The sequence below is a fragment of the Giraffa tippelskirchi genome, chromosome 2, assembly GCF_054371585.1.
Source record: "Giraffa tippelskirchi isolate mGirTip1 chromosome 2, T2T-mGirTip1v1.2.pri, whole genome shotgun sequence".
In the NCBI taxonomy this organism is placed as follows: Eukaryota; Metazoa; Chordata; class Mammalia; order Artiodactyla; family Giraffidae; genus Giraffa; species Giraffa tippelskirchi.
In genome coordinates this window covers 116,871,512-116,889,057 of record NC_137276.1, presented here as the reverse complement: position 1 = coordinate 116,889,057, position 17,546 = coordinate 116,871,512, and the positions used below count along the sequence as shown (strand labels likewise).

At 42.9% G+C, this 17,546-nt stretch overlaps 1 protein-coding gene across 3 annotated transcripts in view; it reads right to left on the bottom strand.

Annotated features, from left to right (window-relative positions):
- Positions 1-17,546, bottom strand: part of DISC1 (DISC1 scaffold protein) — a 406,697-nt gene that overhangs the window by 205,449 nt on the left and 183,702 nt on the right. For 2 of the 3 annotated variants that reach the window (XM_081570366.1, XM_081570367.1), the window contains exons 7-9: positions 15,798-15,852; positions 10,968-11,070; positions 629-817 (exon numbers count right to left, since the gene is read on the bottom strand). In XM_081570366.1, coding sequence (XP_081426492.1) covers positions 629-817; positions 10,968-11,070; positions 15,798-15,852 — 347 coding nt within the window. Of the gene's footprint in view, positions 1-11; positions 318-628; positions 818-10,967; positions 11,071-15,797; positions 15,853-17,546 lie in introns of those variants that run through there. The other variant, XM_081570368.1, reaches the window with a different exon arrangement.

Sequence of the window (17,546 nt, the reverse complement as noted above, 5' to 3'; positions counted from 1 at the left end):
TTCTTTACTACTTTTTTTTTTTTAGAAACAGGTTTGACTTTATTAATTTGGGCTAAAACATAATCTTCTGGAATTATCCCTCAGAGTGAAACTTCAAGGTGACCTCACTTACTGTTAACAGCTAGACAAGAAAAGACCACAAGAATAGTTTAACTCCTCCAACAAGTGGATACTTTGGCCAAGGCAGCATCTTCTGCATCATTCTTCCTGGGGAAAGCGGCTCTCAGGAAAGCCCACAAAGAAGAGGCACTCAATGGTCTTCCCTCGGTTTTCCCAGAGCCAGCCTGCTTTCATGTGTGATTGTGCAAGCCAGAAGGCTGAGCCAAGGAACAAAAGAGAGATAATTGTCAACCAGAAAATTATCAAGACCCATGCCAAGGGGGAGATTGCTTCAAGCAATCACAAAGCCATTAGCAAACACAGAGTAGAGGAGGAGGAAAGACAGGAAATGAAAAGGCATCAGATTGATAGCAAAACAAACGCTGACAAGAAATTGTGCCCTATTTTCTAGGGCTCCTGCCAAAAATATCCTGTGTGGCTCCAGGACAGCCTTCACAGTGAAGGGTACATGTGAAACAGTACAGTAAATAGCACACATATTTCATCAGGCAACCGTGTGACCACTTACCATAGGCAATTCTCCCCTGGTCCAGTTCTTGCCTGAGTCTGCTGTAATCTTCTTTCACACTTCCCAGCTTTTGGACATTCCTGGAACTCAGTACCAATAGCTTGTGGAGAAGTCCCTCCAGCCCTTCCCTCTCCAATGTTAATGATCTGATCTCCTCCGTGAGCTCCTTGGCTGTACAGAAATGGTTTCCTGCAGCACATTGTGGGAGAGAAGGAGGGAAAACAAGCATTAGAGCATCCCTACACAGAGAAGATGTGGCCATAGCTAACGTGTACTATCAGTGAGAGTCCCTTGGACTGCAAGGAGATCCAACCGGTCCATCCTAAGGAAATCAACCCTGAGTATTCACTGGAAGGACTGATGCTGAAGCTGAAGATCCAATACTTTGCCCACCTGATGCAAAGAGCCAACTCGTTGGAAAAGACCCTGATGCTGAGAAAGATTGACGGCAAGAGGGGAGGGGATGACAGAGGATGAGATGGTTGGATGGCATCACCGACTCAATGGACATGAGTTTGAGCAAACTCCAGAACACAGTGAAAGACAGGGAAGCCTGCCATGCTGTAGTCCATGGGGTCGCTAAGAGTCAGGCATGACTGAGTGACTGAACAACAACAATAACCGTGTGAGGCAAGGAAACTGGAATTTGCAGCTATGTGCAACTGCATGAACAGTCTTCTGTGGAGGAACTTGGAAGCACGCTGACAGTCCTTCTTAAACTAGAAAAACTTGCAGTCACTTTTTCACCTTTTCTCATTGTATTTTGTTTTAGAGGTTCCGTTGATTAATTCATGTCCTTCTGAAACACAATGACACAAAAATGTCCCAGTGAAATCCAGGGTAGCTACATAGTATCACTCCATTCAAACATCCAAATGTCAAAGAGGGGAAATATTACAGTAGGGTGGAAAGGGAATAGGCCTTGGAGTCAAACTAGACTGAAATTCAAATCATATTCCCCTGGTAACTCAAATTGTATGACCTGGAGCAAAAAAATTAGCATATGGAATTTCAGGGTAAATTTCTTACAGAATATGATTGTGCTAATACCTGCATTAGAGATGACTGCAAGAATAAACTTGAAATTCTATAAAATTCTGAGCAAAACATATGGCACATTGAATTTATCAAGGGTGAAAGAATCCAGGTCAACACATGGAAATTAATTGTATTTCTAAATACCAGCAGAAAACAATTGGAAGATGAATTTTTAAAATACTATGTATATTTTAAAACTCAAAATACTTAGGGATAAATTTCAAGAAACATGAGAAAACTATACAGAAAACCATTTTGAAACGTCTGAGAGATCTGAAGAAGACTCAGATAATCAGAAAGACATCTCCTAGATACATATATCAGAAAACTGAATATTGTTAGGATTTTCATTCTCCTCAAATTGATCTATTGATTCAATACAATTTCAATCAAAACCTCATATGAGTCTTTTGTAGAAACTGAAGAACTTATTCTAAAATGTAAAAGGAAATGCTAAACCAAAACAATCACTAAAAGGTAGAACAGAGTTAGAGGACATCTGCTACTTGATTTCTTACTAACACTGAAGTTACAGTAAATGCAGACAGTATGGTACTGGCATATGGACAGACAAACAGCTCTATGGAACAGAATAGACAGTCTAGAAGTGGACCCACACTCACAGAGTTAAGTAATTTTCAACCGAAGTGTCAAAGCAAGTCGATGAGGAAAAATGAATGCTTTCAGTGGAATCCTGGAACAAGTAGCTACCTACCTGGGGAAAACAGTAACCCTGATACATACCTCAAATCATACACAGAATTTAATTAGAGATGGATCACAAACCTAAATGAAGAAGTGAAACCTGTAAAGCAGCTAGAAGATATAGAAGAATATCTATCTAACTTTGGAGTCAGCAAAAATTTTAGAAAGGACACAGGAAATATTAATTATAAAAGAAAAATGGGTAAATGGACTTCATCAAAATTAAAAACCTCTTCTTTTCAAAAAATACCGTGAGGAAGATGCATAGGCAAGCCACAGACAGGGAGAAAATATTTACAATACATAAATCTGATGGAGGACTTGAGTCCTGCAGCTCAATAATTAAACCACAAATCACCTGACTGGAAAGTGGACAAATGATGCCACAGACACATTACAAAGATATACACATGGTTGAGAAGCATATGAAAAAGTGCTGCAAGAAAAATGCACATTAGAGCTGTAGAGATGCCACTGCAAAACCATTCAGGTGGCTCAGATTAACTGGACAGGTTAACAAGGACAACCAGCTACTGGAACTGTCCCACATGGTGGAGATTGAAATGTACAACCACTTTGAGAAAGGTTCTACCAGCTTCTTATAACCTTAACATACACCTCTCCTGTGATCCAACAATTCCACTGCTAGGTATTTACCCAAGAGAAATGAAACACATAAGCAAAAATTCTGGATTCAGATGTTCACAGTCGCTTTACTCACAACCCCCAACTGAAGACAACCAAAACATCCATCAGTTGGAGAACGCAGAAAAAGTGATACATCTACACATGGGAAGACCACTCTCCAAGAAAAAGGCATGAACTCTTCATACATTCAGTGACATGGAAGTAGATCAAAAAAAGACACAGAAGAGTGTACCCCTACATGACTCTGGTAATACTAAATTCTAGAATGTGCTCAGTCACTCAGTTGTGTCTGACTCTTAGCGACCCCATTGACAGCAGCCAGGCTCCTCTGTCCTCCACTATCTCATGGAGTTTGCTCAAATTAACATTCATTGAGTTGGTGATACTATCTAACCATCTCATTCTCTGCCATCCCCTCTCCTCCTGCCCTCAGTCTTTCCCAGAATCAGGGTCTTTTTCAATGAGTTAGCTCTTAGCATAAAGTGGTCAAAATATTGAAGCTTCAGCTTTAGCCCTTCCAATGAATATTCAGGGTTGATTTCCTTTAGGATTGACTAGTTTGATTGCCTTGCAGTCCAAGGGATTCTCAAGACTCTTCTCCAGCAGCACAGTTCAAAAGCATCAATTCTTTGGTGCTCAGCCTTCTTTATGGTCCACCTCCTTGCATCAAGGACCATTTGAGTCCTAACTGTTGACACAGATTTGTAAGATCAGGAAAGCATCAGCATTTAAAACTTGAAGAATGGTGTAAGCAGCCTGGCAGAAAATCTAAAGAAAATAGTTCACTCTTGGAGGAAAAAAGTGACATCACCAATAGCCTCACTGATGCAGAGGGTGATAATGTGTGGAGAAACAGGACTCTTGAGTCAAACTATGTTTTAGGACACTCAGTCTGAATAGGAAACATTTTAGAAAAACCTTAGCCAATTCATTGCCCTTATATTTTTCTTTTTAAAGAGTGATACGTGACTTTTCAAAAGCTTAAGTACATCTAAAAGAGCTATTTCAATAAGTATAAAATAAAAAGTCTAATCCACAGAAAGCATTGCATCATTGTTTAATTGACAGCAATTTTTCTTTCTCAGTACTATATAAAAATAATGGCTCATTTTATGCTCACTAAAATACATGTTGTTATCTCTGCTTTACAATGGAGAAAACTGAAATCTAGAGAATTAACTATATTGCTGAAGGTTCCATAGCAATAAAATGCAGGGCAAGTTTCCAATTCAAATATAACTCCAAAAGTCTGCTTGTTAAGTATTAGACTGTACTATTTATTTCTTCATTCTGATTATTTAATAGGCAGATTTCAATATTATATAAATATGGAAAAGGTTACAAAAATTTTTCCATGTTAGGGATTCTGAATACCCAAAAAATATCATTTCTGTTACTGAAATCCATAGTTTCTGATTCCATGACTGGATAAATGTATTTTGAGACTATTTATTGTCTGTCACTGTGTGGGCATATACAGAAAGGAACAAGGCACAGACCCTGCTCTCCAGGAAATTATCTTGAATAAAGGGGGTAAAATGGGGACTTCCCTGGTGGTCCAGTGGTTGAAGCTTTGCCTTCCAATGCAGGCGGTGTGGGTTCAATCCCTGATGGGGAGTTAAGATCCCACATGCCTCATGGCTGAAAAACCAAAACATTAAAAAAAAAAAAAACAGAAGAAGCAACATTGTAACAAATCCAATAAAGACTTTAAAAGTGGTCCATATCCAAAAAAAGGAGGGGGAGGAGGGATAAGATGTATGGTTAAAAAAAAAAATAGGCAAATGTTTACTAAGAGGGTTCATGGAAGGGAGATAATTCCAGAAAGGGAGATGGAGGCAGGTTCTCCAGGAAAGAATGTAAGGTTTCCAAAGAAGAAATGGGAACCTGGTTAAGCATATAGCCTCATCTTTGGCGGGAGGTGCATGACTGAGGTGGAACCTAGAGCAGCCAAGAAGTTGATGGAAGCCCCAAATGTCAAGCCAGTGGGTTCAGACCACTTAGGAAAAACAAAGTCCTGATAAGGAGAGCAGGCTGGACTCCACAAGCTTTCAGTTGTAAATGGAAACACAATTAAAAACTTTTCTGGATCCATGACTTCTATATGAAAAATGACCAGTGAGGGCCGCTGCTGGTGAAAGCCCCCATGAAGGGCCCCAAAGCAGCCAAAGGACCTGCCTCAGAGGTGTAGTTGCTGATGAACAATGCGTCCCAGCACATGCAGTGCCTTCAAGTTCCCTTCTCAGCCTGGCTAAGGGAGCCCCCACCAATACCCCAGACCTAACCCTCACCCTCACTCTCATCCACTGGGCCATATTCTCAAGTCTACACAGTTAATAAAATGTGGAGTAAGCACCAACTGGGCCCCAGAGACTCCAGGCAGAAGGTGCCAAGTGTGCAACTTCCTCCCGAGAATAGTTCAGAGAAAAGACCTCTCAAAACAAACAGAAAGAGACTACAGAGATGGAGTGAGTGCCAGTACAGAAGGTGTCCTGAAAATACAACATCAGGCCCTCCTGCAACTCATCACCAGCTCTAGAGACCAGCTAATTAGGAACCTTCCTTGATCTGAAGGGGTATGGCTTGGGAAAATGCAGAGTGATGTGGAAGTTTTATATACGCAGAATGAGTGTGAATTCCCAAAGAAACAGTCAATATCAAAACCCATGCCATGAGAAAGCATGACAGTGCTCTCAGTTAATATTTCATAAGCATTTTGACCTCAGATCCAAGCCCAGGAAGTGAATCTCACTTGAGGCAGCCCTCCCTGATTACTGAAACTGGCCAGAGTTTTTAGATGAAAATTGAAAAACGGAAATGTTGATCCTTGAAAGAAGTTCCATCAGCGACCCAGTGACCCCAGTCTCCATCACCCTGATGGGCCTTCCCTAAAGCCAAGGGGAATCTGTGTGCTGTGTGCTCAGTCGCTTCAGCTGTGTATGACTCTTTGCAACCCCATGGACTGTAGCCCACCAGGCTCTTCTGTCCATGGGATTCTCCAGGCAAGGATACCAGAAGGGGTTGCCATGTTCTCCTCCAAGGGATTTTCCCAACCCAGGTATCGAACCTGGATTCCCTGCATCTCCTGCACTGCAGGTGGATTCTTTTACCACTGAGCCACAGGGAAAGCCCCGGAATATTAGGGGTGTGTATCTGCTTTGGCATCAAGTTGCACACATGCCCACCTGCTCTGCAGCAAGGGAACCACACATGGGCCTTCAAGTATGTTTTTTTAAAGCACCTGTCAAAATATTTTATTCTACAAATAACAAGACTAAAAACTTGTAGGTGTATGCCAAAGCTGAAACTGAGGTCATCCATTCTGTTCTCTCTAACTACATCCTGAGTGTCTCTGAATTCAAATATTTACTCTTCTCTGCTTCATGATATCTGCAAGTCACTTTCTGAGGTCATTACTTGAGTCTCATAGATTATAGAGCTCATGGATAAATTCTCCTTCAGTCTTCCCAAAAATCTAGGCAGGGGCTCTTGTAATAATTGTCTTTGGTTTCTAGTTGAAGAAACAGAGACCCAGAGAGTGACTCTCCCAATGTCACAAAGCTCTGGAATTTGAAGATGTCACATTGGATTACTGAACTTGAACTTGGTTCTTCCAACCTCATGGTAGGTGCTCATTCTATCAAATACAGTTCAGTAAGGGACTTGGTAAACACACAGCCACAAATCATTCACAAAGGGAGGGAACAACAAGAAGACGGGTTGAATCCTGTGCTCAGAGGGACTATTTCACTCGGTCAGTCCTCAGGCCTCATAATGACTTCCGCCCACAAGGACGTGCACACGCATGGTACTCGCTGGGCCATATGTGTTTCCATTTGTGATGATTCTCCTAAAATTATCCTCTTCAGTTCAGTTCAGTTCAGTCGCTCAGTTGTGTCTGACTCTTTGTGACCCCATGGACTGCAGCATGCCAGGGTTCCCTGTCTTCCCATCCTCTTCTACCTACCCAAATTCGAGCTATACTTGACTAGAGAAAAAGAAATAAAGCCAGTGTTGAACATAAACCCCTAACTAATAGAATCCTGCATCTCTTCTCTGGTATGACACCAGATCTTTTGCGGAATTCCAAGCTCAAGTCTACACCCTCTGCTTTCTAGGCACCACCCTCAGCAATGTCAAGGCCACAATCAAGCACCAGCCAACTGCACCCATCCCCCTATCCATGGTAGCTCCTTCAGCTAGAATCTGCTCTTTTCTGTTGGTTTTGTTTCTTTTTTCCAGTCACCATGATTTCCTGAGATACTGAAGAGCATCTTCTGTGAGCAGAGTTCCATCACTGGTTCTGCACATCAAACATTTTGGAAATGGCCACATTGCATAGAGAAAATGAGGGGAACAGAATGCTCTAACACAGGATTTTATTAATATATAAAACATAGACTGCTTCAACTAGCTTGAGAATATGAGCTGCCTGGAGAGAGATAAAGTATACAAACAGACAGTGGCCAGACCATATGTAGAACAGAATCCCAGCCTGTAGCAAACAGTGACCAGCATAGGAGACCAGCCAGCTGTAAGTCAGACTTGTAGGAAGTCAGATGCTTTCTCTAACCACAGTTCATGAAGCTAAACAACAGCTTCTATAACAACTGGCCCTAAATAGCCAGGACTTGATTAATAACAGCTTCTCTAACTTTTGTCCCTGCTTCCAGCTTAAGACCAATCAGAGAAAGCCAGATACGCTCCCCTAACCAATCACACTGGGTGCTCTAGTTACCTCACCTTTAGCTTCCCCAAGGCCAACAGCTTCCAGTCATTACTGGAACCTCCTTTTTTTCCCACTGCAAAGCTTTCCTACTCCTCTGTCTGCCTTGGAGTTTCTGCCACAACATAAGCAATGGTGGTTGACTCCCTTGCTATTAATGTTTCAACAATACCCTTTCCTTCTTCTCACTTGGTAGGTCTCTATTTCCACCTTGGATAAACATCATCTTTGAAAAATCTTTACTGAGTCTATCAGATCCCCTGTCCATTGATCAAAACCATGAACTTTTTAGAGAGAAGCAAACATTTTGTATTTATCTAGAAAATCTATCTAATTTTATTTCTAAGAATGTTCCTATTTCCCTCCAAATCACACAGTGGTAAAGGATCCGCCTGCCAATACAGGAGACGCGGGTTCAATCCCTGGGTCAGGAAGATCCCTTGAAGAAGGAAATGGCAACCCACTCTGGTATTCTTGCCTAGGAAATCCCATGGACAGAGGAGCCTGGTGGGCTACAGTCCTGGGATTGCAAAGAGTGGGACACAACTGAGCGACTGAGCAAGCACACACGCACATAAAACAAGAAGGATTTCAGGCTGCCATTTAGACGCATGGTATCTAACCAATGTACTTTTATTATTCCCTCTCTCTGCAGAGAGCAGATGATTCTTAAATCAAGAGAAATCCTCAGTCCATTGATCAAAACCAGGATGGGAGATCTAGAAGCTTTCAGACAGACAGAAGGCCCTCTAAGAACCTAAGCGTATCCCATAAGGTCCTCTCGTTCAGTAGGGCTTCTAAGAACCTCTGAGCATTGTCCCAGCATCCTCACAGAGATCCTAAAATAGAGAAAGGCCTCTCTTGGAGAGGTTTGTGCTTTTGTCTAACAGAGTGAAGGTTTGCTATTCTGATGATATAAAAACAGGCCTGCCAGCATCCTAAGGAGAGTACCTCTTCCCTCCTCGACCCTCCCTGCTTGGAGCATAGCTCAAAGGGAAATGGAAATTGCATTATGTATAGAAGTTAAGGGGCTTCCCTGGTGGCTCAGTGGTAAAGAATCTGCCCACCAACACAGGAGATACAAGAGACATGGGTTTGATCTCTGGGTCAGGAAGATCCCCAGAGGAAATGGCAATCCACGCCAGTATTCTTGCCGGGAAAATCCCATGGACAGAGGAGCATGGTAGCCTAAGTCCATAGGGTTGCAAAGAGTGGGACTTAGTGACTAAACCAATATCAACACAGAACTTAATGATGACCATCGTTCACCAACCCAACCCACAGGGAAGTCCATGGACTGAAAGGGCTGTTCACCAAGAGTCTCAAAAGTGTCCGGGAAACAGGATGTGGGGAGTGTGTTCCCACCCCAGTTAACTCGGGGAATCCCTCATCCAATCAAGTCTCACCAATTTCTCAGCTGATCTAAAAGCTACACAGAAAACTCAGGCCTTCTATGCAAGATACCATATTAAGAATATTCCCTGGATCCTAAACAGGAGATAATTCACATTTGAGGGAATGTTTCTCTGCTGCCCAAATGATGCATCTCCTCCCTTGGGCTTAATAGAGACACATCTACCTGTATTCCTGAGAAAGATACATTGATTAAGAAAGGCAAAAACCCTAACTCAGAAGCAAGATTGTATGCAATCTTTTTTCCTCTTAGCAAATGGGGCTATAATTCGAAGGAAATGGAATGTGAAGCTGTTAAGAGCCGAGCCCCACATGTGCGTTCTCGTGTTCTACGGGTTGTAAATAACACGCGTGACTGTGCCAGGCACCAAATTGCTCATTAGCCGCCAACATTAGTTGTTTAATGATCTGAAGAGCAGAAGCTGCCAATTATTGTATTCCTTCTTAAAATGCCATTTAAAACCCATACATGTAATTATTATACCTTTTCATTAAATTTTTATGATTCTTCTGGAGCTGATGAGCTATGGATTCATTCAACTTATAAAACAGTCTGTCATTACATAACTGGGTTAAAAATCCATACATCACACCTGGACACTGCCCTGATCTAGCACCACTCAGTTAATGGAGTGAACTTAACCACAGGACACATTCCAGGGCCTCAATCTCTCCCTCTGTTCCTCGGGATCACAGTGTTTCTCCCTCCTACCTGATAGAGATGATGTGAAAATAAAATAACAAACGCAGAGGAATGTTCAAAAGCACTGACCAGCAGGGGCTTCCCTGCTGGTCTAGTGGTTAAGAATGCAGGGGACACCGGTTTGATCGCTTGTCCGGGAAGATTCCACATGCCTCGGGGCAACTAAGCCTGTGGGCCACAACTACTGAGCCCATGATCCACAATAAGAAGCCGCCACAAGAGAAACCTGCACAGCACAACTAGAGAAAGCCCAGGTACAGCAACAAAGACCCACCACACCCAATAAATAAATACATCTTTTTTTAAGTACTATTCAAATGATAGAGTAAGATCCTATTTTCAGAGGCTTGTGTTTTCAGCCTACTAATTAACGGAAAAGTATATCCCTTTATAACTACCAAATTAAGGGAGAATAATGATCCACTGAAAATCCTCCAAAAATCTATTATCTATGACTAGGTTGTTACTCTGAGTACAACAGTTTGTCTCCTGTTACCACTCTTTCCCCCATAGGAAGTCCCCTCACTGAGCATCTCCAGATACATAAATCTGTAGAAACCCTGACTAGAATTACATGGCATCCAGAGTACATCTAGTCTCTAAACTCTTAAACAGAAACTGGAAATGCAAACTACACAAATAGCTATTTTATATAATGTGTGCTTATGCATTTTTAAGAGTCTTACCCATCTCTTATAGGACTACCCTGGTGGCTCAGTCGTAAAAACTCTGCCTGCAATGCAGGAGATGCAGGGTCAATCCCTGGGTCAGGAAGATCTTCTGGAGAAAGAAATGGTAACCCACTCCAGTATTCTTGCCTGGAAAATCCAATGTACAGAGGAGCCTGGCAACCTACAGTCTATGGGGTCACAAGAATTTGACCCGATTTAGCAACTAAAAATAACAACCCATCCCTTATAAAGAAGCCACGCTGTCCAACTATTCCATAAGTTTTAGTGAAACTCCCCAGAAAGGCTTTGAGTTGTCAAGTTACAGGTAGAATGCTACAGAACATTGAGGTACAGGTTAATCCAGGACAAGACATGTGTGTGGTAGTTGTCAACATTCACTCCAACTGTCTCCATGTCCCCTCTGTCCCCAGGTACCTGAGATGGCAAGCATTTTGGCCTCAAACAATGCTGGCAGTTGGGTTTCAATATCGTTAACCTTCTTTCTCAGGGCACTGCAGAGTCTTTCACTCATACACACCTAGAAGGAGAGAGACAGTCATGAATCATCATTTATTCAGGTAAAGATTAGAGGGCGACAGAGCACCAGCCAGATTCCTGGGTTTATAAGTAGTAAAGGGGTGATACAGAATAACCGCAGGAGAGTTCTTAAAAAACAAGCAATGCATAAAGGAAGGAAGGATGGAAGGAAGGAGAGAGGGAGAGAGGGAAGGATGAGGGAGAGAGGAGGGAGGGAGGAGAGAGACAGGAGGGAGGGAAGAGGGAGGGAGGAGGGAGAGAGGAAGGAAGAGGGAGAGAGGAGGAAGGGAGGAGAGAGGGAGGAGGGAGGAGAGAGAGAAGGAGAGAGGAGGGAGGAGGGAGGAGAGAGAAGAGGGAGGAGGGAGGGAGGGAGGAGAGAGGAAGGAAGAGGGAGAGAGGAGGGAGAGAGGAGGAAGGGAGGAGAGAGGTAGGAGGGAGGAGAGAGAGACGGAGGGAGGAGAGAGAGAAGGAGAGAGGAGGGAGGAGGGAGGGAGGAGAGAGGGAGAAGGGAGGAGAGAGAGGAGGGAGGAGGGATGAGGGAGGAGAGAGAGGAGGGAGGAGGGAGGAAGGAGGGAGGGAGAGAGGAGGTAGGGAGGAGGGAGGGAGGGAAGAGAGAGAGGAGGGAGGGAGGAGAGAGGAGAGAGAGGAGGGTGGGAGGAGAGAGGAGGGAGGGAGAGGGAGAGAGAGGGAGGGAGGAAGGAGGGAGGAGAGAGGAAGGAGGGAGGGAGGTGAGAGAGAGGAGAGAGGGAGGGAGGGAGGAGAGAGGGAGGGAGGGAGGAGAGAGGGAGGAGGGAGAAGAGAGGGAGGAGGAAGGGAGGGAAGAAACTGAGATGAGCTTGCACAACTGGACACAACCACAGGTGAATAAGTCAAGCCCTCTACCTGCTCCCTCCCCAGGGCCTCTGCATGCTGACATCCTCCTCCCTGTGGCTCAGCTTGTTCCTGGTGGCACAGCCCACAGGTTCTGCCTTGGGAAGAAGGGCTGTGTGGATCACCCACAAAATATAACAACCCCTCAGTCCTTCGTCCCCTTCTACCTGTCCCTGCAGGTTGTCTGTCCATAACGCCCTCTCCAGCTGACACTCTGTCATTCTTCCTTTATTTTTCTCTTATCTCTCTGCAGAGGACACGTGCTATGGGAGCAGGGATTTCACTCTGTGTCTGGCATATAGTAGGCAGGAAATAACGGTGCACAGACGTTGCGCTCAAGGGCAGAGAGTTCCTAGTGGAGGCTGTCTCATAAACCTTGAGGACAAATACTTGCTGGGAAGCCAGATTTGAAAAATAGACAAGTAGATCTCAGGAAAGTTTGCAGGTTTTAGCATTTCACTTCCTACATCTTTCTTGATCTTTAAAAAATAGCAAAAATCTTAAATCTCAGTTTGTTTTTCCAGATGTCTTAGGCTATTTTGTATTTGTTTGAAGCTAAAATATGACATTTTGTTTCTTTTATTTAAAGCAAAAACCTTGTATTCAATTGCTATCTATACTGAGACTAACGGAACTACCTAAAAAAACCTCCAGCTCAAGGAAAGCAGAGAGCACAGATGACTAACAATGAATACATATGTGAAGACATCTGGGGGATCCACAAAGGATGTTACTTAGAAGCACCCCTCTTTTGTTGCCAAAAACCTAATGTTCCATTCATGAAATAAAAACACCGGTGGATTCACAGAGCCCAGAGAAAATACAAAATCTAATCTCTCCAGAAGTTTCCAGCTCATGCTAGATATTATCACCTTGAAGTGCTTTGCTGACCTCAGACTTCAACAGAGATTCTTTCTAAAATCAACACAGACCTCGCCCACCCCGTTTAAAATACTACACCCTTGCCCTCATGGCCTTCAGCATATTCCTTTCCATTAAGCAGCTGTAATCTCCCAAATCTCTTTATAAAACTCTTTTTATAAATCTCTTTATAAAAATCTCTGGATGAAGGGACAGTGTAAAGGCTTCTACCCCAAAGCTTGCACCAGCAGAGCTGAGCAACCACTGTCCAAAGCCATCAATTTGGAGACACCCTCTTGACGGCCCTGAGATTCATCACAATGTCAGGACCAGAAGTTAAAGGAAGTAGCTCTGACATCCGCCAAGCACTGTCTCATGGGCTCAATGCTGATGACAGGAACACTCCCTCCTCTTGGTCAAAAGCATGTCCCTGGAGGTCCCTGGACATTTCTGTCAACTCCATTACCCCAGTCATGATTGTTGCACCTCATCCGGGTACGTCCAGTATTTCTGATTTCAGCTCACAGTCTCTCTTAACCATAATTGGGTCAGTTTCTCTTTTATTGAGCGAGCTGTCACTATTAATATGAAACAACCTCTAAATCTTCTTATTAAATTGCAATGTACATTCTTTCCGGTACTGCTGAATGTAATCTAATATCTACCAACCTCCGGATACCCCATTTATTTCCAACACTTTCTTCCATCTCATTTATCCCCTAATTACCTTTGGTTTGGGTAACCCATAAGAGTCAAAAAATGTAATGAGTGGAAGGCAGGTGCCAGCTCTCTTTGAGGAAGGAGTTGAAAGAATATCAGATTTTTGTGTCTAATACACTGAAGAAAGAAAACTGGGCCAAGCTGTGACTTTTACTTCAAGGTCACCAGTCAATCAAGTTCAGAGTAGAGAGAAATTTGTTGTGTGCGACTGAGCAGTTTTAATTCTCTATAGACTAATATATGGCCCTCATACACACACACATTCATGTATGTGCACATGTACACACCCACCTATATACACAAACACACATGCCTGCAGGCATGCGTGCCCCAGAAAATCTGCATCCCCTTTTTTATTTCCAAATAAAATTAGACCCTAAGGAACTCATTATCAAATGGAGCTTTTCCATTTACATTTTAAAATCGTAGGCATGCCTTCGTTAATTTTACGGAAAAGCAAGGGAATTGTAATTTTTTTTTGTATATGTTTTAGAGAAAAGATACAAACAAAGCGAAAGACTTTTGGCATTTGGGCATATTATAGCAGCTGGAGACGATCAACAAATTCCAGTGTTGTGTGCACATGTGTATGTGTGTGTGTACATGATACAAAAGTGTCATAGAAAACACACACATACAAATACCATCTGTGTTACAGATTATGCACACCTACATCCTCCTTGTTGGGATCCAGACTCATTTGTGTTACACACACAGTATGTGTGTTTATCTGATGCTCAATAAACCCAAACTCTTTCATGTTTTACTTCTACAGAGAAATTAGGACGTACTTATAAATGGCACAATTTATAGTAGGAAGTACGAGAGGTACTTCTACCACCTCCCCTTCCAGGAAACTGTGGCCCCACCTCCCCTCCCCAGCGGCTCCACTGAAGGTCACAGAAGTGGATGGGACAGGAATGTCCATGGGGACGTCACCGTCACTGATAAGGCAGAGATCCAGGTGTGCTGTCCAGCATCCGCTCTTGCTTCCTATAACAAAACTGGTAAACCAAGCCAGTGTCCTTGACCCAGTTGGGCAGGGGACAAGGTGTCAGCCACGCTCAGCCTGGGAGCCTGAAATAAAGCCCTTTCCCAAGTTCTGCACATGGATTCAGGTCCCCAGACGGCCGCCTGAGTCTCATCCTGCCCTTCTGCTCTGGGTGAGCGTTCTGGGGTGGTTCTTTGGGAAGGCAGGGCAAGTGGGCTTCAAGCATTCTGGGGTCCAAGGCTCAGTCCTCACAGGAAGCTCTCTTTCGATGCGGGGCAGAACTGCTCATCAAACTGCTGCTGTGTAGCTTTTAGCAAAATCATATAAAGTTTTTTTCAAAAGTGAACTAGACACAAAAACCAGGAAAAGGACCAGAGCCACTGTGGACATTTTTTGCCAAGAAGACGTCCACCATCTTGGCTCTGCTGGGGGTCTACAATACCCCCACAGGTCTTCCTGCTCTCCCCACTGGGGATGGAGAACAAGATCTTCCCTCCAGACCGGTGGACTCTTGGCTGCTTTGCTCCCTGCTCAGAATCTTGTCCTTTATGTATTTCAACCATCTTATAATCACCCTGGTTCCCAGACCCAACACAAATCATTAATGATTCAGACCTAGTTCTCTGCCTGCCTCCCCTCTAATAATAATTCACAGGGTAATTGATCCTGCTTCAGAGTTTGTCAATAACTGGGTGGGGAGTAAGTATCTCTGTGGAGGAGGTTTTGTTTCGTAAACTGTGGTTATCCTCACTGACCGCACACTGACTATTTAAGTGAATTGACTATGTGCTCCCAGGGAATAACATTGGTTCCTCTATCTCTATGCAAACCAAGGTCCTGATATGAAGTATAAACAGCAGGTAAGATAGGCAAAATGATTTCGAAGTCAAATTAACTTTAAAAACAAAAAAAACAAGCACCTAGTGTACCATTTCCATCTGTTTGTGAAAAACCTGAACCCATCCCTTCTGAAAGGGAATGTAATCAACTTCTCAGATTACACCCATCCTAGGAGCCTTTTTAAGCAAAGGCATTTGATTCTGCACAGCAGTCATCATGTTTCCTTCCCCGAAGGCCAAGCCCATCAGTGCTTGGGGACCACAGCCAGAACGTCCCCCGGAAGAGCAGTCCTTGGCCCTGGCTCGTTTGGCTGGCCTCACTCAGCCTGTAGAATGGTTTTGCCAAGTCTATATTTTGTCCAGAGCCTAGGTGATCTGTGACATGAAATTACATCAAAAGAAAACTTCAGCAACTTCTTTAGAAAGTGGGCATAGGAAGGTACTTACCTTAGCAGTGATTTCTTTGAGTGACAAGCTGAGGGACTTTATCCTTTCCTGGAGGCTAGAAGAATTGAAAAGAGGACATTAGTCTTGGTAAAAGTTCAGTCCTACCACATGTCACAAGACGGCAAAACAGTGAAGCTTCCATCAGCCGGACGGCTGAAGAACAGTAGGAAAGAAAATGCCAAATTGGTTCCGTTTGACTGGAATTAATATGTTTCTAGGAAGCTGAGTTTTCCCTCCCTAATTACGCTCTACCTAGGCTGGTATTAAAATCTGTTTTCATTCCCATAATGCACATCTACTGACACAGAGAACAACTCAGATGTGTTTCTGGCAGCAAATATCAAATTACATTCCTACAAGTACCTTCCAAGAAGGATGGTCTATCCAGGGTAGTCTCACAGGCAGGTGATCCAATATAATCTATTTGGGTTAGTAATTCAATCAATATGTTCCAAGCATCTTCTGGGTTTAGCAGGGAGGTGCAGCAGAGAGAAGATACATATATTTAAAGTATCTAAAATAGAATTCTCTGCTCTTTAGGCTTTTCCCTGCTTCTTTTTTTCTCCTTAGCACTATGCATCTTGACATATTTATTTACTCATGTAATTTCTTTCTCCCCTCTTTGGAATAAGAGTTCCACAACTGGAGCAACTGCCTGCATCCTCCTGTGTCCATTCCTGTATCCTTGCTGTTCAAGATAATTCCTGGAGCTTATAGGTGAGGACTCAGTCAATATCTACAGAATGATCAAATAAATGAATGAAAACTAACTCTCAGACTTTATTTCTATCACTGTTATCACTGTTATCTATGGGAGAAAAAGTACAAAGGAGCCACAGAGTGGGACATGACTGAGCACACATAGCCATGATAACCAACAGAGAAAGTTGGGGAGGAAGGGTCAATTATGAATTTGGGATTAATATATACACACTAGTATATATAAAATAGATAAACAAGGACCTACTGTATAGCACAGTGAACTAGACTCAATATCTCAATATACGGGAAAAGAATTTGAAAAGGAATATACATATATGCATGCATGTGTATGCAAGTCACTCAGTTGTGTCTGATTCTTTGTGACACCGTGGACTGTAGCCCACCAGGTTCCTCTGTCCCCGGGCTTCTCCAGGCAAGAATACTGGATTCGGTTGCCGTGCCCTCCTCCAGGGGATCTTCCCAACCCAGGATCAAACCCGCATTTCTTACATCTTCTGTGTTTGCAAGAGGGTTCTTTACCATTAGCACCACTTGGGAAGTCACATATATATATATACATATATATATATATAACTGAGTCACTTTGCTGTATACCTGAAACTAACACATTGTATAATAAATCAGCTATGCTTCAATTTTTAAAATAAATTAATTAAAAGTAATAATAATAGTATCTTATAAATAGGTTTTCCCAGCCACATACAAAGACTAGTTCATGCATCAACAATTAAGACAGAATTTAGCTGACCAAAATGGCAGTGCCTTTAGCTCATGCCCAACGGGTCAAGCACCCTCCTTCCAGGGTTTGACACGTTCATTGGTCTTGGCTCAGTCTTGGCCCTGTCCCAGAAAGAAGATCAGTCTCCTCTCAAATATTGATGTTAAAGCAGGGAGGCAGCGAGGCAGATAATTGAATGCATTGTTTTATATTTGATTTGATTTATATTTAATTTATTTAATTTATGCTATATTACTTTTTGCAGTAGATTTACCTTCCTAATTATGTTTTTCCCAGGCTAATATTAG